The 21,492-nt window shown below is 38.9% G+C and overlaps 1 protein-coding gene across 1 annotated transcript; it reads right to left on the bottom strand.

Moving 5' to 3' along the window:
- Positions 1-1,967: 1,967 nt before the first annotated feature.
- Positions 1,968-16,868, bottom strand: LOC148081928 (cysteine-rich secretory protein LCCL domain-containing 1-like). The gene is made up of 15 exons (XM_087788969.1): positions 16,716-16,868; positions 15,845-16,159; positions 9,855-9,973; positions 8,277-8,409; positions 8,094-8,209; positions 7,923-8,023; positions 7,667-7,858; positions 6,221-6,281; positions 6,083-6,149; positions 5,302-5,432; positions 5,177-5,220; positions 5,035-5,107; positions 4,897-4,963; positions 4,692-4,825; positions 1,968-3,172 (listed from the first exon to the last, which is right to left on the bottom strand). The coding sequence occupies exons 2-15, from the start codon at positions 16,091-16,093 to the stop codon at positions 3,121-3,123; spliced, it is 1,539 nt and encodes a 512-aa protein (XP_087645095.1). The 5' UTR covers positions 16,094-16,159; positions 16,716-16,868; the 3' UTR covers positions 1,968-3,120.
- Between the last annotated feature and the right edge of the window lie 4,624 nt (positions 16,869-21,492).

Here is a 21,492-nt window from a genome sequence, read left to right as displayed (position 1 = left end):
AAATTCAATAAAATTGAATTTACAAAACAAAGCTCTAGAAAGTAAATGTTATTGTACTATTGTTGAAAAAGTCTACGGTATTGTTGGCATTAATCATAAAAATCATTATTATATTTTGGTCTTCTGGATAAACATCTGTAGCAAATAATATCTTGGGTTGACACTAGGAAGCTACAGTACGAGCTCCCTTTCTTGCTCACTCCTACCATGCCAGTTCAGAAACACCTACCAAGATCATTGCTCTCATTATTATTATTAGTTAATCTGCTTGATAAATATCAGGCTTATATCAGTGCAATAACTATGGGTCAATAATATGTGTTTACATTGTTTTTTTTATTACAAAAAGCAAGTGTAAATGAGTGACTTGAGGAAGGTCTGCCCGCTCTGAGTTAATGTTTTATTGTAGCCAGAATAATCCTTGTAAGTCTGGAAAGAACATGTTAAAAGCAACATGTCATGAATGGATGATTAATGAATGATGAGTCATTTGAGAAGAAGAAGTATGAGAAACTATATTCAGACTTCTCTATTACCAACAATCAAAACTTGCCTTTTTAAGGGGGGGGGGAGAGAAGAAATGTCTGGCATGCCAGTATTGTTCCTCGCTCTGACACAAGCCACAATTTTAAATTGGCTGACATATTTGAAGTTGTCGGGGTCACTCGCTGCAGCAGTAATGAGTACTCATTATGAATCAAACGTCAACAATTTGTCAGGTTTGTTTTAAAAACACAAGAGCCTTAAAATAACTCAATAATTATATGAGTCATTCTGCCACTCAGGGAAAAGATACATTTTTCTCTTTCTCCACCAGAAAGCACCCACTCCATCTATACATAAACACGCGCACACTGTGGCTGTGTGCGTAATATTTTTGGATCACGAGGGAGAAGAAAAAAAAAGTCCACTGGCTGTCAAATTTTATGTGGAGTTCATTGGCCAAAGTAAAGGTTTGACAAGAAGGAACACAGTCATTACTACTGGCAACCATAACTTGTCACCTCGGTGCTGACAGCTACCCAGAGTGCAACATTGTGATCTGATTTCTGGCAGCACACATACAGCACATAAACAAACAGGTGACTTGCTCAAGAGATTGCCAACCGACTCCAGTCGAGTCAACACTTTCGCTCGCTCTGCCTTTCACACTCCTCAGGTGCACACGCTGCATTTGACACATCTGCCAGTCGGGCCGCCACGCATCGCCACTTTTAGCTCGGGCGAAAAGAAGCGCCAGACTGCAGAAGAGCAGAGTGAGGAGGTTATTAATGACTTTCTTTATTTTAGACGACAGTACGAAAACATCGGTGGCACCATGTGGGTTCTGCTCGCTGTGGGCTGGACTTATATCCCATCTGTCTTCCCGGCACTTCGTCTTGGTCTTAATGGGCCAGAAACTGCTCAAATGACTCGGAGATTTTTCCCTTTTTTTTTTTTTGTTCGCAACCCTCACCTTTGATATGAGAATGAAATGTAGGGTATTTAAAATATGTTTTTTATTGTTTTTAACATAAAGATTTGATGCAGCTACTTTGATATCCTTTGAGGTGACGAATAAATCGTAGCGTCTTGTAGTGATGGGTCGATAAGGCCTCATGATACAGCAATGAAGTATCACGATACAGTGTCTTCATTTTTGAAATGCCACTAGATGGCGCTTCAAGTTTGAAAATTATGCCAGGTTTCATACAATTAGCACGTTTGAGACGAACAATATAAAGCAGAGTGTGCCATCTAGTGGCCTTTGAAAATTAAGAAGCAGTATCTTCACTACAACGATGTATCATGAGGCCTCCTCAGACCGTTACTAGCGTCCAGGAACCACATCGTCAAGAAACAATGTGATCTAAGAAGTTTTCATGATTCCATGCTCGGATTTTTGCCGACATGGACTTCTTCAGACTCTTTGGTCGACTCTACTCATCACCGCTCAGCATTTAGGCCACAACATAGTATCTGACACGTAAAACTTTATTGCAAAAAACCTTACATATATTCTGAGGTAGGAAAATATACAAGAGAAATTCAAACAGAAATATTGTGATTTTTGATTGTAGGACATCAAACAAACATAACCCCTGACAAGGAGGCTGTGTTTTCCCAAATGGTGATTCCTTTGTGTGTGTGTGTGTGTCATGGTTCACATCAAAAAAGAAAAGAAATGGAAAGAAAAGGGTGAAGTTGTTTCATATAAATGATAATGGTTTGAGAGACAGATGGTAACAGATGGTGTACTCTGATTTGATCAAACCGATCATATATTTAAGACTTCTAAGTGCAGCTATATTAAACACAACATCCAATGAAACGACACTGACTTAAATACATTTGACTAGTCACAGCAGCATGGGTATGATTCCTGGAGTAGGTTTTCGGCTGTAAGTCAGCACAGTTCTTCACTGTGAAAATTGTTTTATGTATCAGTTAACTTTATAAAAAATATATTTTTATTTAAAAAAAACAAAAAGCCCTGAATGAGGTCTCTGCTTTTTTCATTATAATCATTGCTTTTATATCTTTCCTGCTAAGACTTCCTAGATAAAATACATATGATGCTTAAATTGTAGTTTTTCATACTTGGAAACTAATACTTGGGCATACTTCCTGCCTGCAGGGAGTTTTCTAAAAACAAAAACAACAACTCCTACATTGTTCAAATTAAAGTATTGACTCCTGTAGCAGCTTTTTTCTTTTTAGTAAATCATACTGACAAAAATAGTTGTGTAAGAATCTGTTTCGGAGCTCCTTAAAATACAAAACCCTGTACTAAAGCACTTGTAAAAAATGTGCCATGAAATAACCTATCAATGAAGTGCCATTACACATTGCTATAGCAAAGGGTTTACATGATCAATACTCGACTCAAACCGCTCCGTTTTCGAAAACATCGGCAAAAAGTATTTACAGTTCATAAATGTCCCGCGAATTCCAGACAGCTTCTCTTCATGCAGGTGTCAAGTTTGTGTTTATGCTGTCATGGAGATGACCTCTGACCCGCGCGGCAGAGCAAAGGCAGAAACATTTCAGTCGTTGAGTTTGACGGCGGGTTTTTTTTTTGATCAAGGCCTATTCATCGGCACCGTTGAGGCTTCTGTTGAAGCCGTGTTGTGGGGTCACTCAAATCACAGCAAACACCCGGAATGCCTTCCCTCCGGGGGGGTTTTGAAGGCTGAGGGTGAAAGAGAAACAAGTCAGTTTGTCTCACCTACGAAACCTTTCTTGGTCTCTCCCTTAAGAAGTGGAGATGACGGACACACACAAACCGATACACTCTGTGGGAGAATTGTTAACACCAGCTTGTTGTCTAACACAACGTTGACAGATAAAGGCTTGGAGATTTGTCACTAATTCTGTGAAGCTTAGATAGACACCAACAGACGTCATGTCTCTGCGCAGGGGAAGCCACGGGCTTAAAACCGGGTCAGTCTTCTGCGAGTTCAACTTACTGAAGACAAATATAAACCCTCGTCATTTCTCCAGTGTGCGAGAGTTTTTTTCATTATACGTTTGAATTGAGTTAAGATCCTAATTGTTGATCTAAGCTTCTTAACATTCCAGCTGCTTCTGTACAAACCTGCGAAGGCTCTGATCTCCCTACGTTGGCACGAGAAAACACACTCGGTTGTCAGCACTTGCTTTTCTCACCGGACTTTATCGTTAGCTCATTATCAGTGTCGCTAATGTGTGCCCAGATCACTTCTACAGCTTGAGGTTTTCTTGTTGCTGGGAGAGGCAGTTAACAAATATTATAGTAGATAATAATAAAAAAAATATTTATATTCTTTTGTTTCACTTCCAGTGTAATAAGTACAGGTTTGAGCCAAACCTGTACTTTTGAAACCGTTTTATAAAAAGATAAAACAAGAAGAATGAGTCAAAAACTGAATTATTCATTAACTTTGTCTCATTTAATTCTGTTTTTCATGGATAGAAATCTTATTTCTTAAGAATTCTAATTCTTAAAAGACGGTTTACTATTATTTTAGGGATAGATTGTGTGTGTGTGGTGTCGTGATTCACGTTCCATTATTCGTCTGTAGCAACTAGTGATGTGTTCACGAGGTTTCATGATACACTGTCGTCACCTTCTCTATCTCAACTAGAAAACGACTTAAGTTTCATCAGATCAATGGCTCAGATGCAAAGATTATCGAGCAAATGGCGCCATCTAGTGGCTTTTGAAAACCAGGACACTGTTTCATGAAACCTCAACAACCCTGTTTAACACACTATTTGTTCAGGCTTTTCCTTGAATTTCTCGAACTCCTGTGTTGTTCTCGGTGTTGTCTTGATCTTTGAAGTATGTACTGTTTTGAGTATTGTTTTGATTGTTAAAGCGCTTTGTGACCCTGGTCTCGAAAAGCGCTATATAAATAAATATTACTTACTTACTTACTTACTTACTTCTAAGCAAAAACTCTCTGTTAAAATGTATTTTTTGCTTGACTGCGTCCCAAATTATAACCTACAATAAATATTTAGCTTAAATATGATATTATTTCAGAACCAATATGTTACCATGTACTAAAATTGGATAAAAAAAAAAAATCAACATGAAAAGCTTCCATATCAGAAGAAGGCAGATTTAACAATATTTTAGAAAATTCTACCAATAAAATAAGGTATTTTTGTCAGTTTTTGCGGCTTGAACTCTAACTTTCATTCTACTAAATTCTCAAATGTCTTACCTCTCAGAGTAAATTCCATTTTGAAACGAGGAACTATAATGTCTCCTCTTGTCCACGGGCATCACATCGATGTATCCTCCCACATGGCTCCTGACGACGCCAGCATGTATCGCCGCTCGACATATGCTGGAACTCTGCGAGGTCGTCAGGAAACAGTTATCATCCGTTACATGCTGCTAACATGTCAATAAGTGGAGCAACTTACATCATAGTAGATACCAGAGCCAATGACGCTGGAGCTCTCTTCTAAACAACCTCCCGGGCAGTACAGTCTAGGGAAGATGACTGACGTCAAAAAAACATGATTTCAAAAGTGGAGATTGTCTATAAGAGAGATTCAAACCTCGGACAGTGTCTTGTCGGCTTCTGGTACGGACACAGCTGCGCAACTGTCGTCTCGCACGTCACAGCAGTTACTGCAGGAGATTAAAAAAAAAAAAGGATTATAATTCCCAATTATTTTCTATCATTTACAATTGACGCACCTGCTACTCTGGAAACTGTGAAGGAATTTGCGCTCTGATACTTTCTGTCCAGAGAGAAACAAAAGTCACACAAACTGGTATTTTTTTTTACTGATGAATCGTGAGTTGGTTCAGACGGTTCTCACCCAACAGTCTGGATGCCATTCTTGTTGGACTTGATGAAATAGTCTTTTCTTCCTTGCCTCGTCACGTCCATCCATCCTCCGTCGTTGTCGATGATGCCGGCGTGCAGACCAGCGCGACACACACTCGATTGCTACACAACAGAAAATACGTATTTAATGCTCAGTCTTGAGGGGACATGTTATAATGTTTAGATCAGGGGTCTTAGACACAACTGGGGGGCACCAGAGGTCTTTTTTTTCAAGGCTGGTGCGAGGGCTGGTGAGTTTTTACGCTGTTTTTATGTTTGAGCCAAATTTGATTTCTTTTTTCATTGATTTTTGTTTGGTCTAACTGTGAATTAGGGGACATTTTTGAAAAGTTTTGAGAGATCATCCTGTCATCTTTTTATCTCAGTTTCAAAGTAACCCGAAGCCTCCGAAAAAACAAATGTGTTGGGTCGCCTCAGGGTCAAGGTGAACCACTTCTACCACCTCATATGTATTTGTGGAAGCCATGGATGTCATTCACCTTGACCCAGAGACAACACAAGGGATAAAACAAACACTTTTGTTTTTGGGGCGACCGGGTCACCTTGACCCTGAGAAAACACAAGGTTTAAGAAATCGGTTCCCTCTTAACAATTGAATCAAATAATAATATAAAAATTTGATGTGATGATCATTGAAAAGACCTCCCGAAAAAAAGAACATTAATTTGTCGTTGAATAAATATCTTTATCCAATAATAAACATAGAAACGGAGGACAGAAAAGATCAATTTAGACCTGCAGAGCAAACATACCATTTCATAGTAGACAGTCCCAACCACTTTTCCTGTAGCATCCAAACATCCAGCTGGACACTCGTATCTAAATTGATGTATAATAAAATAAAGCATGTCATAAACTTTATGTTTCTTTTTAAATTCACTGTTTTTCACCTGTTGCATGGCGTTCCTTTACATTGGTCACGTAGTTTGGTGTCACAAGTCACGAGCTGGGCTGAAAAAAAAGGCGATTTCAATCATGACATGTGTGGCGTAAAGAATGTAAGTGACAGATTTAAGTCGAAACACAGCATTTAAATAATCTTTAGAATGTTAAATAACTTCAGAAAAGGAAAAAAATGTTCACATATCTGTACAGCATCATCCCTAAGTCAATCTTCTCTCTAGTCTAGTGGATTTGTTGAGTGTGCAGGAGTGGACAAGACTTGTGGTTTTGTCTTGTGTGGTTTAAGTTCCTTTTCCATGAGTCATCTGGACATTGCTTTGAAAAGCTCCTTTCCAACTTTAGTTTGCAAATAGTGATATTATTACTTAGTGAGAAACTTGCGAGTCCTTCCCGTTCATCATGGCATCATCAGGGTAGAACAAGAATACAAGAACTCTTTCTCTCCATCTTCTGTCTGGATCATGAATATTATTTAAATTGTAATTTCTTTTATATATTATGAATGTCATTTAACGTTAATCTATTTTTATTTTATTTTAATTCATTATGTTTTTTATTATATTAATATATGTTTTATTATAAATTACATAAATTATTATTATTATATCATTTATATTTTTGCATTCTTTTATTTTGTGCTATTTTGTGTTAAAACTTAGAATGAATAATAATCATAACTAGAAACATAGTTTAGCGTGATGATGCAAGACTACTCTACTAGTAGGCAACATTACTAACACTAGCTCCAGTTAACACCATTTCCTCAAACTGTTCTTGTTTGTGTGAACCTATGACCTACAAAAAATGACTAGGTAAAAGGTGGTTGGAGCCAGAATCTTTACATCAATTATGATATATTTAAAATCATGTAATCCTGACTGCATTGTATCTAAATCTTACATTGTGACAATCCTGAAGACAAACCCCGCAACATAGTTCAGGGTGGTCAGCAGAACCGAGGGATGTGTCTCAGCTTTCAAGCGCAGGCCCCCTTCCAAAGAAGAGTGGAAGCCATTTAGAAACCACAGCGAGCCCTTCTCGCCCCTCTTCGGCAACCAAAAGCAAATACACACTACATGGATCACGCTTGAAAACAGCTCCCTGCTCAAAGGAGAGACTGGCCGTATTAAAACCACTCCAGGAGCTGTCAGGCTTAATCTGGAGAGTGACAGATAAACGCCACAGAACATCAAGACAATTCCAGACGACTTGTAAAGAAAACAGTTCCGGCCAAGGCCTTCTTTCACGCTCATTACTCTGTGCTGCTTGTTCAGCACCAAACAAGCAGCAGATCCAGAAATTCTTTTGGTTTTGACCAGATTCTGGCACTGGCTCCAGCTCATCCGATTCAATACTTCCCGCCCCTAAAACAGTTCTTTCTCCCTCGCGGAGATGAAACTAGATCCAAAATAAATAGTGAAATGGCAGCTTACACATCTGCTCTGTGTTGACCACTTCATTCTTGTTCTGGTCCTCTGTGGGGGGCACAGTGGGGGCCCGGGTGGGGATAGCTGGAGGCTCTGGTTTGGGGGCCTGAGGCCGGAACCTCTGCGGGGCGCGGGGAGGCTCTTGTTCAATGAAGTTGTTTTCTTCTTTTTCCTCTGGAGGGCGGTTCGGGTTGTCATCTTTGCAACAAAAAGGGACATAAATTAAACATTTATTTTACTTTATATTTTCCTCGACACATACCTTTGTAGCAGAGATTGTCCTTGCAACCACCTCCGTAGCTGGGGGGACAGGCGGAGCAGGGGGTCCCATGTTTGTATGGAGCGTGGCCCCACCAGTTTCCCCTGTCGAAACAAAACTTTAGAAACATCTTCTCCATATTTTTCCTTTTTTTTAGAATTGAAAAAGTCTTACTTGGGAGAGTAGTTGCAGACAAGATAAACAGCTTTGGCCCAGATCTGGCCCCACACATTCATGTTGTAGCACACATTCACCGCACATCCTATCCGGCTGCTTGTGGCCCACACCAGCTGCAGGGACAGAGATAGGCTCACGAAATGCACTTTAATTTAATACTTATCTTAAAGTCCTACAAACCTGAGTGTAGTGGGTGCACACCGGACCAGAACATCTGTAAGGGCAGTACGGGTTACACTCCTGAGGGTACGGGAAGGAGAAATCTTTGACTTCATCGTACCAGGCCTGGACGTGGAATGTGGGCGGACGGTACCTGAAGAGGACAAAACGTACAATTTAATGTCATCCCATATAATGTCTCGCTTCATGTTGCTGGTTTGACTCTGAGCCATGACTTTTGGTCACATAAGAATCTATATCTTCTGACATGAAATCAAACCTTTGTTTTTATTCCTGAGCAAATTTTCACAGCTAAACATTCAACGACACTTTGCTGATATAGACAGAATCCACATCTTTTTGTAACAGATTGCAACTAATCTATGTTCTTTATATTTGCACTTTGTCATCCTTTGCAATTTGTTTGTTTTTTTGCACCTTGTTCTGTCATCTGCTGTGTACTGGAAACCCGATTTACCGGAGGAGGTCTCCAGAGGGATAAATAAATCTAAACTAATTTAACTAAAATAATTTGTTATTAGCTTGTGTAACTGCTACCCAGCGAGCAGTTTGTTTGACTCCGCCCCTCCATCTGATGTCTAGGATTTTAGTTTGGGCTGAGCAAGACATTTTTTTTTTCAACAAAAAGAAAATATTAATCGATTTACATTCAATTTAAAGGGCAACTAATGTTAAAACCCAACTCTCCTGACTCACTCACAAGTTTCAAAAGTTGAATCTTCCTCTCCAAGATGCAGTAAGTCTCTCATCATGACCATGTTTTGAACTTATTACTTTATAAAGTTCTCCACTGTTCGAAATCTCAGCGAAGAAAAGGTAACGAGATAAGAGTCAAAAATGACATAATAATAGCTTCACTCCTCCTCCAGCCAGCTGTAATCACGTCCTGCTTTGATTATACAATGAGTCCCTTAGAGGTGGAGACTTCTAGGATTGATGACGTGTGGTGACAAACCTGGATGTTTGACCAATCATAGAGTGTAAGCAGTTATGGTAAACAAGATTGTATCTCTAGAAACACTTGGTGTTTTCAGTGGGCGGGGCTTAAGCTCATTTTCTAATGTAAATATTTAAATGTAAAGAGAGTTTTGTACAAACAAACACATACTGATGATACAATGGAGGTCAAGGTTCAAGTTAAGAACCACATTAGTTGCCCTCTCAGGTTACAGATGCTTTAATCAACAGCCAAGTCTTGACAAGAATGTACCCCTTGTGACCCCTGAGCCAATTGAGTTGAAAACCACTGTTTAAATGTTTCAAATATCCTGGTTGGGTTGCAATGTTTGTTTTATAAGTAGCAAGTTATTGAATAGAACGCAATAGAATAAAGTTTTAAGAAAGTCTTGTCCCAACTTATTTGGAGCAACCTTGTGATGTTGCATTGACACACTGGGTAGGGACCCTTTAATCCTTGTGTTATCTCTGGGTCAAGGTGACCTGAAAAAAACAAATGTGTATGTGGTATCCCTTGTGTTGTCTCTGGGTCAAGTTGAACGCCCTCCATCACTGCATATGTGTGACCCTGAGACAATGTTGAATAAATAACATTGTAGATCATTTTCACTGAATTCTCACCTTCCCCAGTGAGCTCCAAGATTCTGACCGATCTGAGGAAGCAAACCGGCGGGACCGTGCTCCCACAGACAGGTCTCAGCCCACTCTTCGGCTGTGCGCTCCAGTTCCGTGTCCCATTCCTGAAGAGCAGATCAATTGTTCCGATTATTTAGATATAAATAAAAAAAAATAAACCTGAGCGAGGCCCCATCAAAAAAAACAAAAACATGTCAGGTCACAGAACGGATGTTTCATAGCTGAGCAGAATTTACTCAGCTGTGGAAAGGGTTTGGTCAGAACAGGCTTCCGTTGGCGTTACATGATCATACTATAAGATACTAAAGAATAAACCAGTGATCTGATGAGAAATTTTACTTAAATCAGCAGACGACCCAGATACATTTTCCCACATTCAGTGTTTTTCCTTTGGTAATACCTTCCACATGTCTCGGGTGTCTCGGTTAATGCTTCTGTTTTATGATACCACTCTGTGAATTCCCCTCTTGGTTAAGTTCGTCAGCCATCACACTCCCATTCTGGCTTTTTTTCTTTTTTTTTTTAGGAATGCAAAACGTGTCCTTCCTCTGCTCTGACCTACATTCTACCATGGGAAGAAAAAAAAAGAGTCAAAAATAACACCAGCTGTAATTCCTCCGAAGAATGCTGAATGTTATTACACACCTTTACACTCTCTATCAGGGCAATGGGCCTTTCTAGGAAACTCAATTAGGCAGTGTGTGTTTACAGGGGTGTGCATGTGTGTTTATGTGTACACTTGTGGAGGTGTCAAAACTTTTTGCACTTCACACATAGGGGGGCGCCTGGAAGTTATAGCCTGACCTCACTGAAATCTCATCCAATAACAGAAACAGAAATGAGCAGCCCACAGTCAGCGCCACCTAGTCCGTCCACAGTCACCCACTTACACACCAGCAGGGACCTCGGAAACACGTGCCACCCCAACAACAGGATGTCTGGAAAGGCGGCGAATGAACATGTGAAATAGTGACTCGGGTGAACAGTAAACCGTGTCACATGTTAGTCGGCAATCGGCTTAAGGTATAGAAACATCGCTCAATTATTCTTATGAGGTTTTACTAACATAGTTAATGAGATATTTAAGAAATTGTCTTTTTTGTCATAAAGATATAATCTCAAATAAAAAAATCAGAAGATTTCTTTTTTTTATATATTTTCATAAAGTTATATGATTCATTATCTTTAAATCTAGACATGAAAAATGGGGCCCCAGGGACCACACCTTGACCAGTATCTATCCAACAACTATACGAATGTAGCCCCTGATATGTTCTATTGTTTTGTGTTATTTATTTAATAATTATTCATAGTATTAAAACATATGTAGATGTAAAGAGACTTACGTCGTTTTTACTGTAAACTTCCTCCAGCAGAGGAGCCGTAGTCACCAGCTGTGTTACCCACCACCCAGTTCCCTATTCAAGAGGGGCCTGTTAAGAAAACAACTGCCCTGTCAATGTCCCTCAACACTGTGCACGCTTCATTGTTTATTTCGCTTAACACTTCATTAGCAACTCGGGTTCTTTCTCTTTTTTTTCGACCACGGTCATCTGGTTGCGATCCACCGAGTGTAGACCAGTGATTTCTTTGCAAGTTTAGGGGCCCGGTTTCAAAAGAAAAAACGTGAGAACTGGCTTTAAAGTTTTCTAGGAGTTAACAAATTCAAACTGGTTCATGGTTTAATTTAGCTTAAATTGACGTGTACCTTTAGTTCATAGCGAGGAGGTCAGGACGGAATTACTGTTTCAAAAAGTAATGGTCACTCCAGTGAACAGCTGTGAAAGTCGTTTCACATCTACCATGTTGAAAGCGACACACATGGACACGTATAGATAACAACCACAACTTACTGGGTGAATAAATTGTAGGGTTCGAAGAAACATTGTCAATAAAAATGACTGAAGAAGTTATACATTTCGGTCGTTGCAACTGAATGAAAGATGACAAAAAACAGGCACAAAGTATTTAAATATGCGTCAGGAAATTAATTGTCTTTCTTCTAGTTATAATGTTTGAGGATATATAATGAAGTGAAGGACAGGAATTTTGGGTAGACTCTCTATCATCACCAGCATTATCAAAGGATCGTGGACAACTGCCTACACCAGTTGACATGTGTTTTTGTGGATGCAGTACTTGGAGTATTCTCTGTTTAAAGTATAACATTAATAATTCAAACTAATCAGTCGGGTGTTACTCCAGGTATGGAATCGAAGCCACGGGCGAAGAGGGTTTTCAGTTCAATGACCTCAGGATCTCAACTCGTATTCTTGCAGATGATTTGGACCTGGTCAAATGGACTGATGTCTTGAAGGAGTGTTGGAGACTGGAGGGTATGTTTTCAGTTGTTTGTGTGAAAAATGTTTGAATGGAATTACATCATCGTCTTTTAGGATTAGTAATAAATAGACTATTTGACTATTAGTTTTACTTTAAAAGTAACTTAAAAAATGCTCAGGACATCATATGAAAACACTCCCTCTGACACTCACAGACTCTATGGACGGGTTGACTATGTAAATGTACAAGTATAATCTTAAACCTTCCAAGGTCGCTCTCTTAAATTTCTCGTATCCTCCACACGAAGAAGTAAAACTTTCTGTTATCAAGCTGCTCCAAATATTTGTCCACCACACTCGAGTGATAATGTTCACTGAGCTTCCATGTTGTGCCTTGACGAAGTGAGAAAGAAAACACAGGGATAAGGGAGTCGGAGAAAGTGATAGAAGGGAAATGATAACCAGACCAAGTACGAGGGTCTTTGGTTATCTCCTGGTAATTCTACGTCACAGATTCAATGTAGTGAAGAACATGATGCTCTGGATTAACAGGTTCATTGGATTTATGAACAGTACTTTGAGTGACGGTGCCATGTGATTTCAATTGATGTATTGACAAATGACTTCTTGTTTTTGATTCTTCATTCCCTTTGAAAAAAGGCAGATTATCTTAAACTCACCTGGTTATGTTGTTGTTTAACATCATTATATGGTTTGAATGAGTCAATTCTTCTAGAATGCCCTACATGTTCCTGAGCTGAGGCCTCAAGGTAATGGAGATAATGTAATTCAGTGTACTGCCTTCCTTAGGACAGAAACATCCTTTTTAATGTTATCCATGTCGTTTACACTAATAACTTATACACTCTCGTACATTGAGTCTATATTGGCAGCAGTGAATACATGAAGTCATATATAGGTCATTCTATGCAGCTCAAATTTCCACTTTTAAAACCTTCTGGGGTAACTTTTTCTTTAATATTTACATTCTGCTTCTCCACAGAAAATATAAATTCCATTTTAAATGTAATTGGTTCTTATTTATTCTTCATTTTATCACGACCCAGGTGTCAGGGTTTATTTATCTTTACCACTGCGTTAAATAAAATATATTCTCCATTTGAGACATAATCCATTGTTTATTTGAAGATATGACACAATTCATTTTCTTATCTTCAGAATGTATAAAGTGTTATATGTTAGCTGGGAATATCTGTAGCAACCCAAAAAAGGAATATGCTATAGTTACCATGTTGTAAATTGATTTAAGATACCAATCTCTTTGGAAACTTCCAACCTTGGCCTTGGCTCCTGCAAAGGTTTGAATAATGTAATCTCCTGTAATTATTGTTATTTAAAGAAACAGTGTCTTTATGATGTACAAAACATTACATTGGTTAGTAGGTCAAAGTGTAGGATGAGCATAAATGATGGTGTTTTTTTTCCAAGAGTTTTTTCTCTTTTCTCTAAAAAAATAGTATATTTATTTATTGTCTATAGTTTAATTTGTTGACTTAATATCTAAAATATTGACTTGTATGTGCAATGTTGCTTTGTATGATTATTTTTGTGATAATCAATAAAAATAATTTGATTAAAAAAAAAAAAGTAAATAATGCCAAAGGCTACAATAGTTGAATTTCATTATACTTAATAAGTGAAGTAGTGGACTTACAATGAGTATGTTTGGTAACGATCTTCGTATCCTGCATGTTCTTATATTCATGATGGAGTTGAAATATGATTCACATTAATTCATTTTTTATCTTGAAAGATACACTTTGACAAACATTTCTTAGTGTCCATCAAATGTCTGGATTAACACGAGAACTACTCGTCAGGCACTCGTATGAAGATGCACAAGACCATCGCCTACTCTTGTGTGTCCCACACATGTGCCGTGTACATGCATATTCAGTACTTCCTTTCACTCCTCTTGTAATTGAACATGTGGCCTGCCTCCCCACACTTCACCCCAGAGTGCCCCTGAACTAAAAACAAAATACAGACACAAGTGTAACAGGAGACAGTAGAAAGGAGCTGAGCACTGCTGGCTCAGCGATTCTACAAACCAGGCAGAAAAACACACACACACCCGTGAGTCGCACACAGGGGGTCCTCGAATTCAACCTCTCAATTACACAATTACACAGTCCAGGCAACGGTCCCCAGCAGGAAGTGTTTATTTGCCTTCACTGAAGAAAAACACTGGCATGTTCGTGGTCACTCCTAAAGCTGGAGATAGAGAGATGATAAAACCCTTTCGTGTGGTACACAGACTTTCCCTCCTGATATAATTTGGGTCAATGTGCAACGAGCGCTGTACATTTTTGGACAAGATCCAGGTGTTGGACGGGGAAGCACTTGACTTTTCGGAGGGTGGTGGGACAGCTGGTAAAACATGGCCGGCCTGTGCTCTGATTCTAATTGCACTGTGTAACGTGAACTGGCAGTGTACACACGCGCGGGATCAAGTCAAACAAATATTTTAGCATGGTTGCCGGAGCAGAGTTTAGAAACATCCAAAGTGTTTACAGAATCATTTAAGTGCGGGGTTTGTGTTTTTAGCGTGAAGGTTTGAAGCCAGTTTAACTTTTGAGATTCGTGATCCTCGCTTGCTCACAAAACATCTGGCTTAGTTTTCCTGGATCACGGACGTGGAGATTTGAAAATACATCTGGCCATGTTTTCAACAGAATCAACTTTTTTCATTTTTAAAAATTTAAATTGAATCATTGTTCAGGTGACGATGTGTTTGGATACTCCTTGAACTCAAGGTCCCAATTTCAGTCAAACTATTAGGAAACTATCTAAGATATTGTAAGACTCTTTACCGTTGTCATGCCAACAGATTCATGTTCAGAGACAGGTTCAGTGTCTGGATTTCTTAACCCTTGTGTTGCCTCTGGGTCAAGGTGAACGACCTCCCTGGATTTCATGAATACATATGCAGTGGTAAAGGTCGTTCACCTTGACCCAGACACAACAAAAGGGATACCACAAACATGTTTGTTTTCAAGCACGGGTCACCTTGACCCTGAGATAACACAAGGGTTAATTATATAATTTTGTCATCCCCAAAAGGGAAATAAATAACTACTCTCCTTACTTTAGCCTTAAGTCACACAAATACTTTCCATTGATTGCAAGAGTAAATAATACTTTTTTTTTTAAAAATCTCAAATATAGATAAAGACATTTTCACAAGGTTGTAGATTGAAGTTCGGTGGAAACCCTTTTTTCAAAATGACATGGCGACTGAAAAAAGTAACCTTTCTTGGTGTCATAATTTGGTTAAATATTACAGCCGTATTTAACTCAAAACACAGTTCTGAGCTGTTGAAAAGCTTATTCCCAAACAAGATATTCAATAAGATCTGCTTTTGATCTGATTTAATAATTTGGCTTAATTCCATAGTCATATTATTGGGGGAGGGGGGGATACAAAAACTAACTATACTATTGGTAGAAACTGAGAAAAATATCATGACTCCATCTTCAGTCAGTGTGAAATGTTTGATAAGAATATTATCATAAGGTTGGATAAGAATATTGACGTAACCAGTACAGTTGGGACTGTGTTCGAGCCGAGAGACACGAGTGCCAGCTAGTCTGGTGCCTGGTTCTGAGCTCAAGTAGTACCACGGGGTACACTCCTCCAAGAGGTTCAAACACGGGTCACATGCTACTCACCATGTACTCCATGTTGGAAGCGGGCGGGTAGACCTGGCCCCGGAGCTTGTTATGCAGGTCCAGGATGAGCTGGGCATCCGTGTCCGTAATGGCCCTCTTCCCCCTCTGCCTGGCCTGCCACGCCTCGCCGTTCTCATCCAGGTACTTGTCCAGAATCTGCTGCCAGCTGCTGGAGTTCTGTGGCATCGCCATGGATGTTGCCGCCTGGAGCAGCAGGAGCAGGGACACGCCCAGCAGGAGGACTTTCATCCTGGTCGGTGGTGGTGATGATGATCTTGTAGGACCCGGGTAGAGGATGGACCACAAAGCACTGGTCTAGTGGAGGGAAATACGTGAGAGATAAGTGGGGTCAGTGAAGATACTATAAGGTGTATGGATCACTACTTTTTTTAAATAAAAGTTTTTTTTAATAGTGTTGCAATAAAAAATATTTGTCTCTTCAAAGAGTACCTCAAATAAGAAGAGATTATATTTACAGATGACATAAAAATAGTTATTATATTTTAAAAATGTGTATCATGAACATATAAACTATAATCATTATCTTTTTCCCGATTTTTTTATTTATTTATGTAAAAATCGAATATTAATATTTTCAGAAAATAAAAAACTGCAATTCATTTACAAAAATGTATTAATTATGTACATGTATGTAACTGGACTAAAATAACCAATCCATTTATGAAAAGATAACACATGAAGACCTAAAATACTTTTTAACAGTTCAATTTAAACCTCGTTATGTTAATAAAATGCATTTATTTTGTGTATCTTATGTATGTATCTTGTCACAACAGGCTTAAGTCGCCACAAAATAAAAAAATATCACTTTAGAATATCACTGGTAAAGAAAATAAAAATGTATTTTTACCTTGACAGACGCGTCGTTAAACCTGAAGAGCAGAGTTTTCTCACAGTGACGCGAGTTCACATGAAAACTCTCCACAGCGCAAGAAAAAAAAAACTCTCTCCCTCTCAGAAGTCTCCTTCTTCTTCTTCTTCTTCTTGCGTGATTTATGCACGAGTGCCGCAAACTCATCTCCGACCAACATTTTATTCTGAATTTGGCTGCAAAGGCGCAGGACACGCCCCCTTTCCGCTTCAGCTCCGCCCCCTGGACGGAGCCAAACCCCAGAGGTCAGCGAGTACTGAAATACCAGCAAGACGAATGACGAATGTTGTGGTCAAAACTTCAACTTGACTCGTCTTTCTCTCTGCCTGGAGTGCAGGGGTTAATTTTACTCATCACAAAGTGTCTGGTCTGTCACTTTGGAAGAAGAAGCAAAGAAACATCAGTGAGTTGAACAGATTTATATTGAGTTTGGGTGAAATATATTTGGTTGTAAACTATATTTAACATTTAAAAAACATTAAATAAAAAGAACATGAATCAAAAAACATATTGGTCATTTTATCATTATTTTACAATATAACAATTATTTATTGTTATGGAATTGTATGGTAATGTATTTTCATTTATTGTATTTTATTCAATTCGTATTATTTCATTTTATTTCATTTAATGCCACCACAAATTTCCAGCGATACATTTTTTTGATTCTGATTCTAAAAGAATCCACATAAATGGAACCAGTTTGGCTTCAATAAATTCATCTTCTGATCCATCCAAAAAATGTTGATCAAGCCAAATCTGTTGTCTTCCATATCCTCTAGCCATCCGTCCATTGACTAGTAATGTCAATATTGTCCAAGTAGGTTTTCAATCATTAGAGTAAAAGAAAAAAAAAGATGTTTTTGCCTCCTCTACCTGGAAACGTGTTAGACTAATGCGATCCAGATACAGTTCCAGCAAAAGTGGCCCCCTGCGCTTGTGTTGAACCATTCAAAGGTGATTCCTGAGAGAGATTAAAACACAAACACACTCTTTGTTAGTTCCCAAATGTGCAGTCACCGTTTCCCTTCCTGCGCCGACACAGTGCAAGTTCCATAATGGAAACAGGCAGTTTTTGTCTTTGTCGTCTGGTCATTTTCACTGTTAGCTGCACGTGTGGAAACAGAAGCTAATCACCTGGTGCGAGTGTGTGTGTGTGTAAGTGTGTGTGTTCATACTTTCCAGAGACAAAATCACCTCGTGATTTACCTGACAAACGTATTTAAACCTAACACTGTACAACCCTGGCGGTCACCTCCGGGGATCTCTCGTAAATCTTTCTACACCATATGTGCAGCACATTCGTCCAGTTCATTTTGTTCGGTACTTCCATGTCGTGGGGGCAGCGGCCCAAGTAAAGAGGCCTAAACTTCCCTCTCAAAATGTTCTCCAACAGATTCCAGGTCCAATATACACATCTCCACAATATTCTTCCTCACAGTTGGACTCAGAAGCATCTGGACATCGGCAGACAGCCTAAGACAAGAGAAGAAATGTGCCAGAGAAGTGTGTGAGGGTTGTGAAGGAGATGTGCAAGGACAGTGTTGAGGTATGTAGGAGTGACGGATGGATTCTAGGGGAGAGTAGCTCTCGGTCCATTATTGTTTGCCATTAAGGCGGACGAGGCTAGGGAACGATTTGACAATGATGTTTTCTGATGATATATTGACTTGTACAGAAGAGGAGTCGAGGGAAAGTTTGATGATGGACCGATGACGAGATGTGTTCAGGGACTTGAGTTCAATCAACCAGAGCAATGAACAAAGGAGAAGGAAGGTGACGAAGGGAGTGCAGGCAGGGTGGAACAGGTGGAGGCTGACGGGGTGATGTGTGACAGCAAAACATGTAATAAATAGCAGTATGGTGGATAAGAACACAACTAAATATCTGATGAATGAGTACATGTATAGCAGATGCCAACCAGTTGAGCTGTCCTCATATACCCGGACATGTCCTCTTTTACTCAGACCTGTCCTCATATACCCGGACATGTCCTCTTTTACTCAGACCTGTCCTCATATACCCGGACATGTCCTCTTTTACTCAGACCTGTCCTCATATACCCGGACATGTCCTCTTTTACTCAGACCTGTCCTCATATACCCGGACATGTCCTCTTTTACTCAGACCTGTCCTCATATACCCGGACATGTCCTCTTTTACTCAGACCTGTCCTCATATACCCGGACATGTCCTCTTTTACTCAGACCTGTCCTCATATACCCGGACATGTCCTCTTTTACTCAGACATGTCCTCATATACCTGGACATGTCCTCTTTTATTCAGACATGTTCTCATATGCCGGGTGATGTCCTCATATACCCGTGAAGCATGTCCCTTTGTGACCAAGGCGCTTTACAAATAAAACTTACTTACTTACCTACCTTCTTACTTTTAACCGTACATGTCCTTTTATACCGGGACATGTCCTCTTCTACCCGCTCCTTGTAACAGTGTCCACTGTTTGGGGCTTCAGTATGTGTTCAGTCTATTTTATCCAAATAATAATAATCATTGGAACATTTTCAAGATGTTTTATATTCTTAACAATAATTTCAAGTACTGGTACTGACACTGGTGGGTGAGCAGCAATGATCTAGGAGATCAAGAAGGAAGGTCAAGGAGGTTGACTTACTGTTCACCCTGACAGGAAATTCAGTAAGAAAAGATTATTCAAATATGAGCTATTTGTGCAGTCAGTACAATGTTTTCGGTCTGCTCTGAAGGTCAGCCATGTTTCCCCTTTTTTTCTTACAGTGGCATGATGGCCCCTTACAAGAGTGACAGTATACAATGTGGCCCCTGCGGAAATTGAATCGCTCACCCCTCCTCTAACACTTCCACCACTCTTGCATGGCTGTAAACCTCTGGAAGAGAAGCTCTAACAAAAAAACAATAAGAATCATCCATCGAATCCAGTCAAGGAGTCATAAACACAACATTATATAAAACACAATAAATCTGTCTTCGTCATTGTTGGTCTTTTGAACTTTACATTTTTTAACTGCTTCAACACAAGTTATCATTCGCACCAACAAGTCAACCAGACTAGAACCCAGAAGAAAGGGACGACTAAGAGAAGTCGGTCCATTTGTAATAGTTGGATTAGCTGGTGTTGTTTATAACCGACCAAATAAACAATGATGCAGTTGTTGAGTTATCAAAATAACCACTTTTCTGCATGATTTTCTTGTCCCATAACGGCTTCTTAAAAAACCTGTACCACAGATGCTGCAACCTCTGGTCCATGCAGACCCACACACAGGTCCAGATTTTTTGATAAGTAACTTCATCCAGCCTGTGAGAAACTCTGTGAACCCGGCAGAATGCACCAGGCGTGCCAGAGTTTTTCTTCCACTCAAACAGTATCCTCTGGATCAAACAGCAAACCCACATAAATACTCTTCTTTTCGCTGCACGTTATCTAGCCGCACATTTCCTCTCTAATGGTGCCGGGTGAGGCGAATCTGAGCGGCTTTGAGGTGAATGAGAGTATCAAAGGGCATCAAGGTGATTTAGCACATCATTGCTATGTGACAGTATCAGCAGAAGCTGCTGCAGCAGATAATGGAAGTGGGTATGTACCCCCTAGTGGTCAAAAGAGGACAACGCAACTTAAAGAAAGCGTTCTGGCCTCGTCATGTCTTTGTTTTTTTCATCTTCTGAGTATTTTTTTTTTTTCCACACAAGAAACGACTTTTTTAATCATGATTTTTTTTTTGTTTAATTAACGATGATATTCTATTATTATATATTATATATTTTCTGAATGAAATTCACAATTTTAACTTCAGGTCATACGGTAGATATACATTATCTATATTATCTATACATTACAAAGCTGTAGTCGAACTCGCAACCTTCAATTCTGAACGATGCTGTTGGCAAGATTAATCATTTGACATCAATATTATTACATTTTCTTTTTCCTGAAAAAATGAATAAATAAAAATAACATTAAATTAAAATTAAAGTGGTGGTTTTTTTGTTTGTTTTTGTACGTGAAAACGATTAATATAAAGTTTATTGATGGAAGATGCATAGAAATACATATTAATATTAACCCGTCTTTTCCCTGAAAAGGATTTTATCAATTAATTTTCCTTCGCTTGATTTATTTTCAGATCATAAGCCAATAAAATTCGACACTTTATTTGTGTTAAAATAGTTCTAAGAACGTGGTGCATTATTCAGTTCACCAGCAGGTGTCAGTGTTGTACAGTAGATATTTAACTGGGGTAACTTCAACATGTACGCGCTGATCAATGACTTTAGAAGCTGAAAAAATGATTTTTATGAAAACTATTTGAATTCAGAAAAAGACTACTTATATTATTATTTGTCTTTGCAATAAAGGTCAGTTCATAATAAAGAAACTGAATTGGTGCTAGTTTGAATTAAAATATCCACATTGTGTATTGGGATTAGGATACAAACGTTTTGGAAAGGCAAGTGTACAAAATGGACAACAGAACGTTGAAAAGACTCCATGTTCGAAAATAAGCCAGAACACAGTTTTACTCTTGTGTGCTTCCATTTAAGGTTCTCCCAAATCATCCATCGAAACAGTTGGCTTATTAGGTCAGCGTTGTTTCGTGCCAAACATCACAAAATTGGTTGTAAGAGTTGAATATGATGGTTGTTTGTTTAAAGAAAAGCAAACCCTCAATCATTTTTGAAAATTTATGACAAAAAAAACATCGCCTTTGATGAAACAATGAGCAAAAAAAAAAAAAAAGACTAAATTACACACAT

Source organism: Callionymus lyra, chromosome 4 (genome assembly GCF_982586985.1).
Source record: "Callionymus lyra chromosome 4, fCalLyr1.hap1.1, whole genome shotgun sequence".
In the NCBI taxonomy this organism is placed as follows: domain Eukaryota; kingdom Metazoa; phylum Chordata; class Actinopteri; order Syngnathiformes; family Callionymidae; genus Callionymus; species Callionymus lyra.
This window is presented reverse-complemented; position numbering and strand designations above follow the sequence as displayed.

Excerpts from the sequence above, each read along its gene's own strand:
- LOC148081928 (XM_087788969.1), bottom strand. The coding sequence starts at position 16,093 with ATGAAAGTCCTCCTGCTGGGCGTGTCCCTGCTCCTGCTGCTCCAGGCG. Across the intron at positions 8,024-8,093 it reads GTCTGCAACTACTCTCCCAA|GGGAAACTGGTGGGGCCACG; the intron begins GTAAGACTTTTT and ends TTGTTTCGACAG. Across the intron at positions 6,282-7,666 it reads GGTCAACACAGAGCAGATGT|CCCAGCTCGTGACTTGTGAC; the intron begins GTAAGCTGCCAT and ends CTTTTTTTTCAG.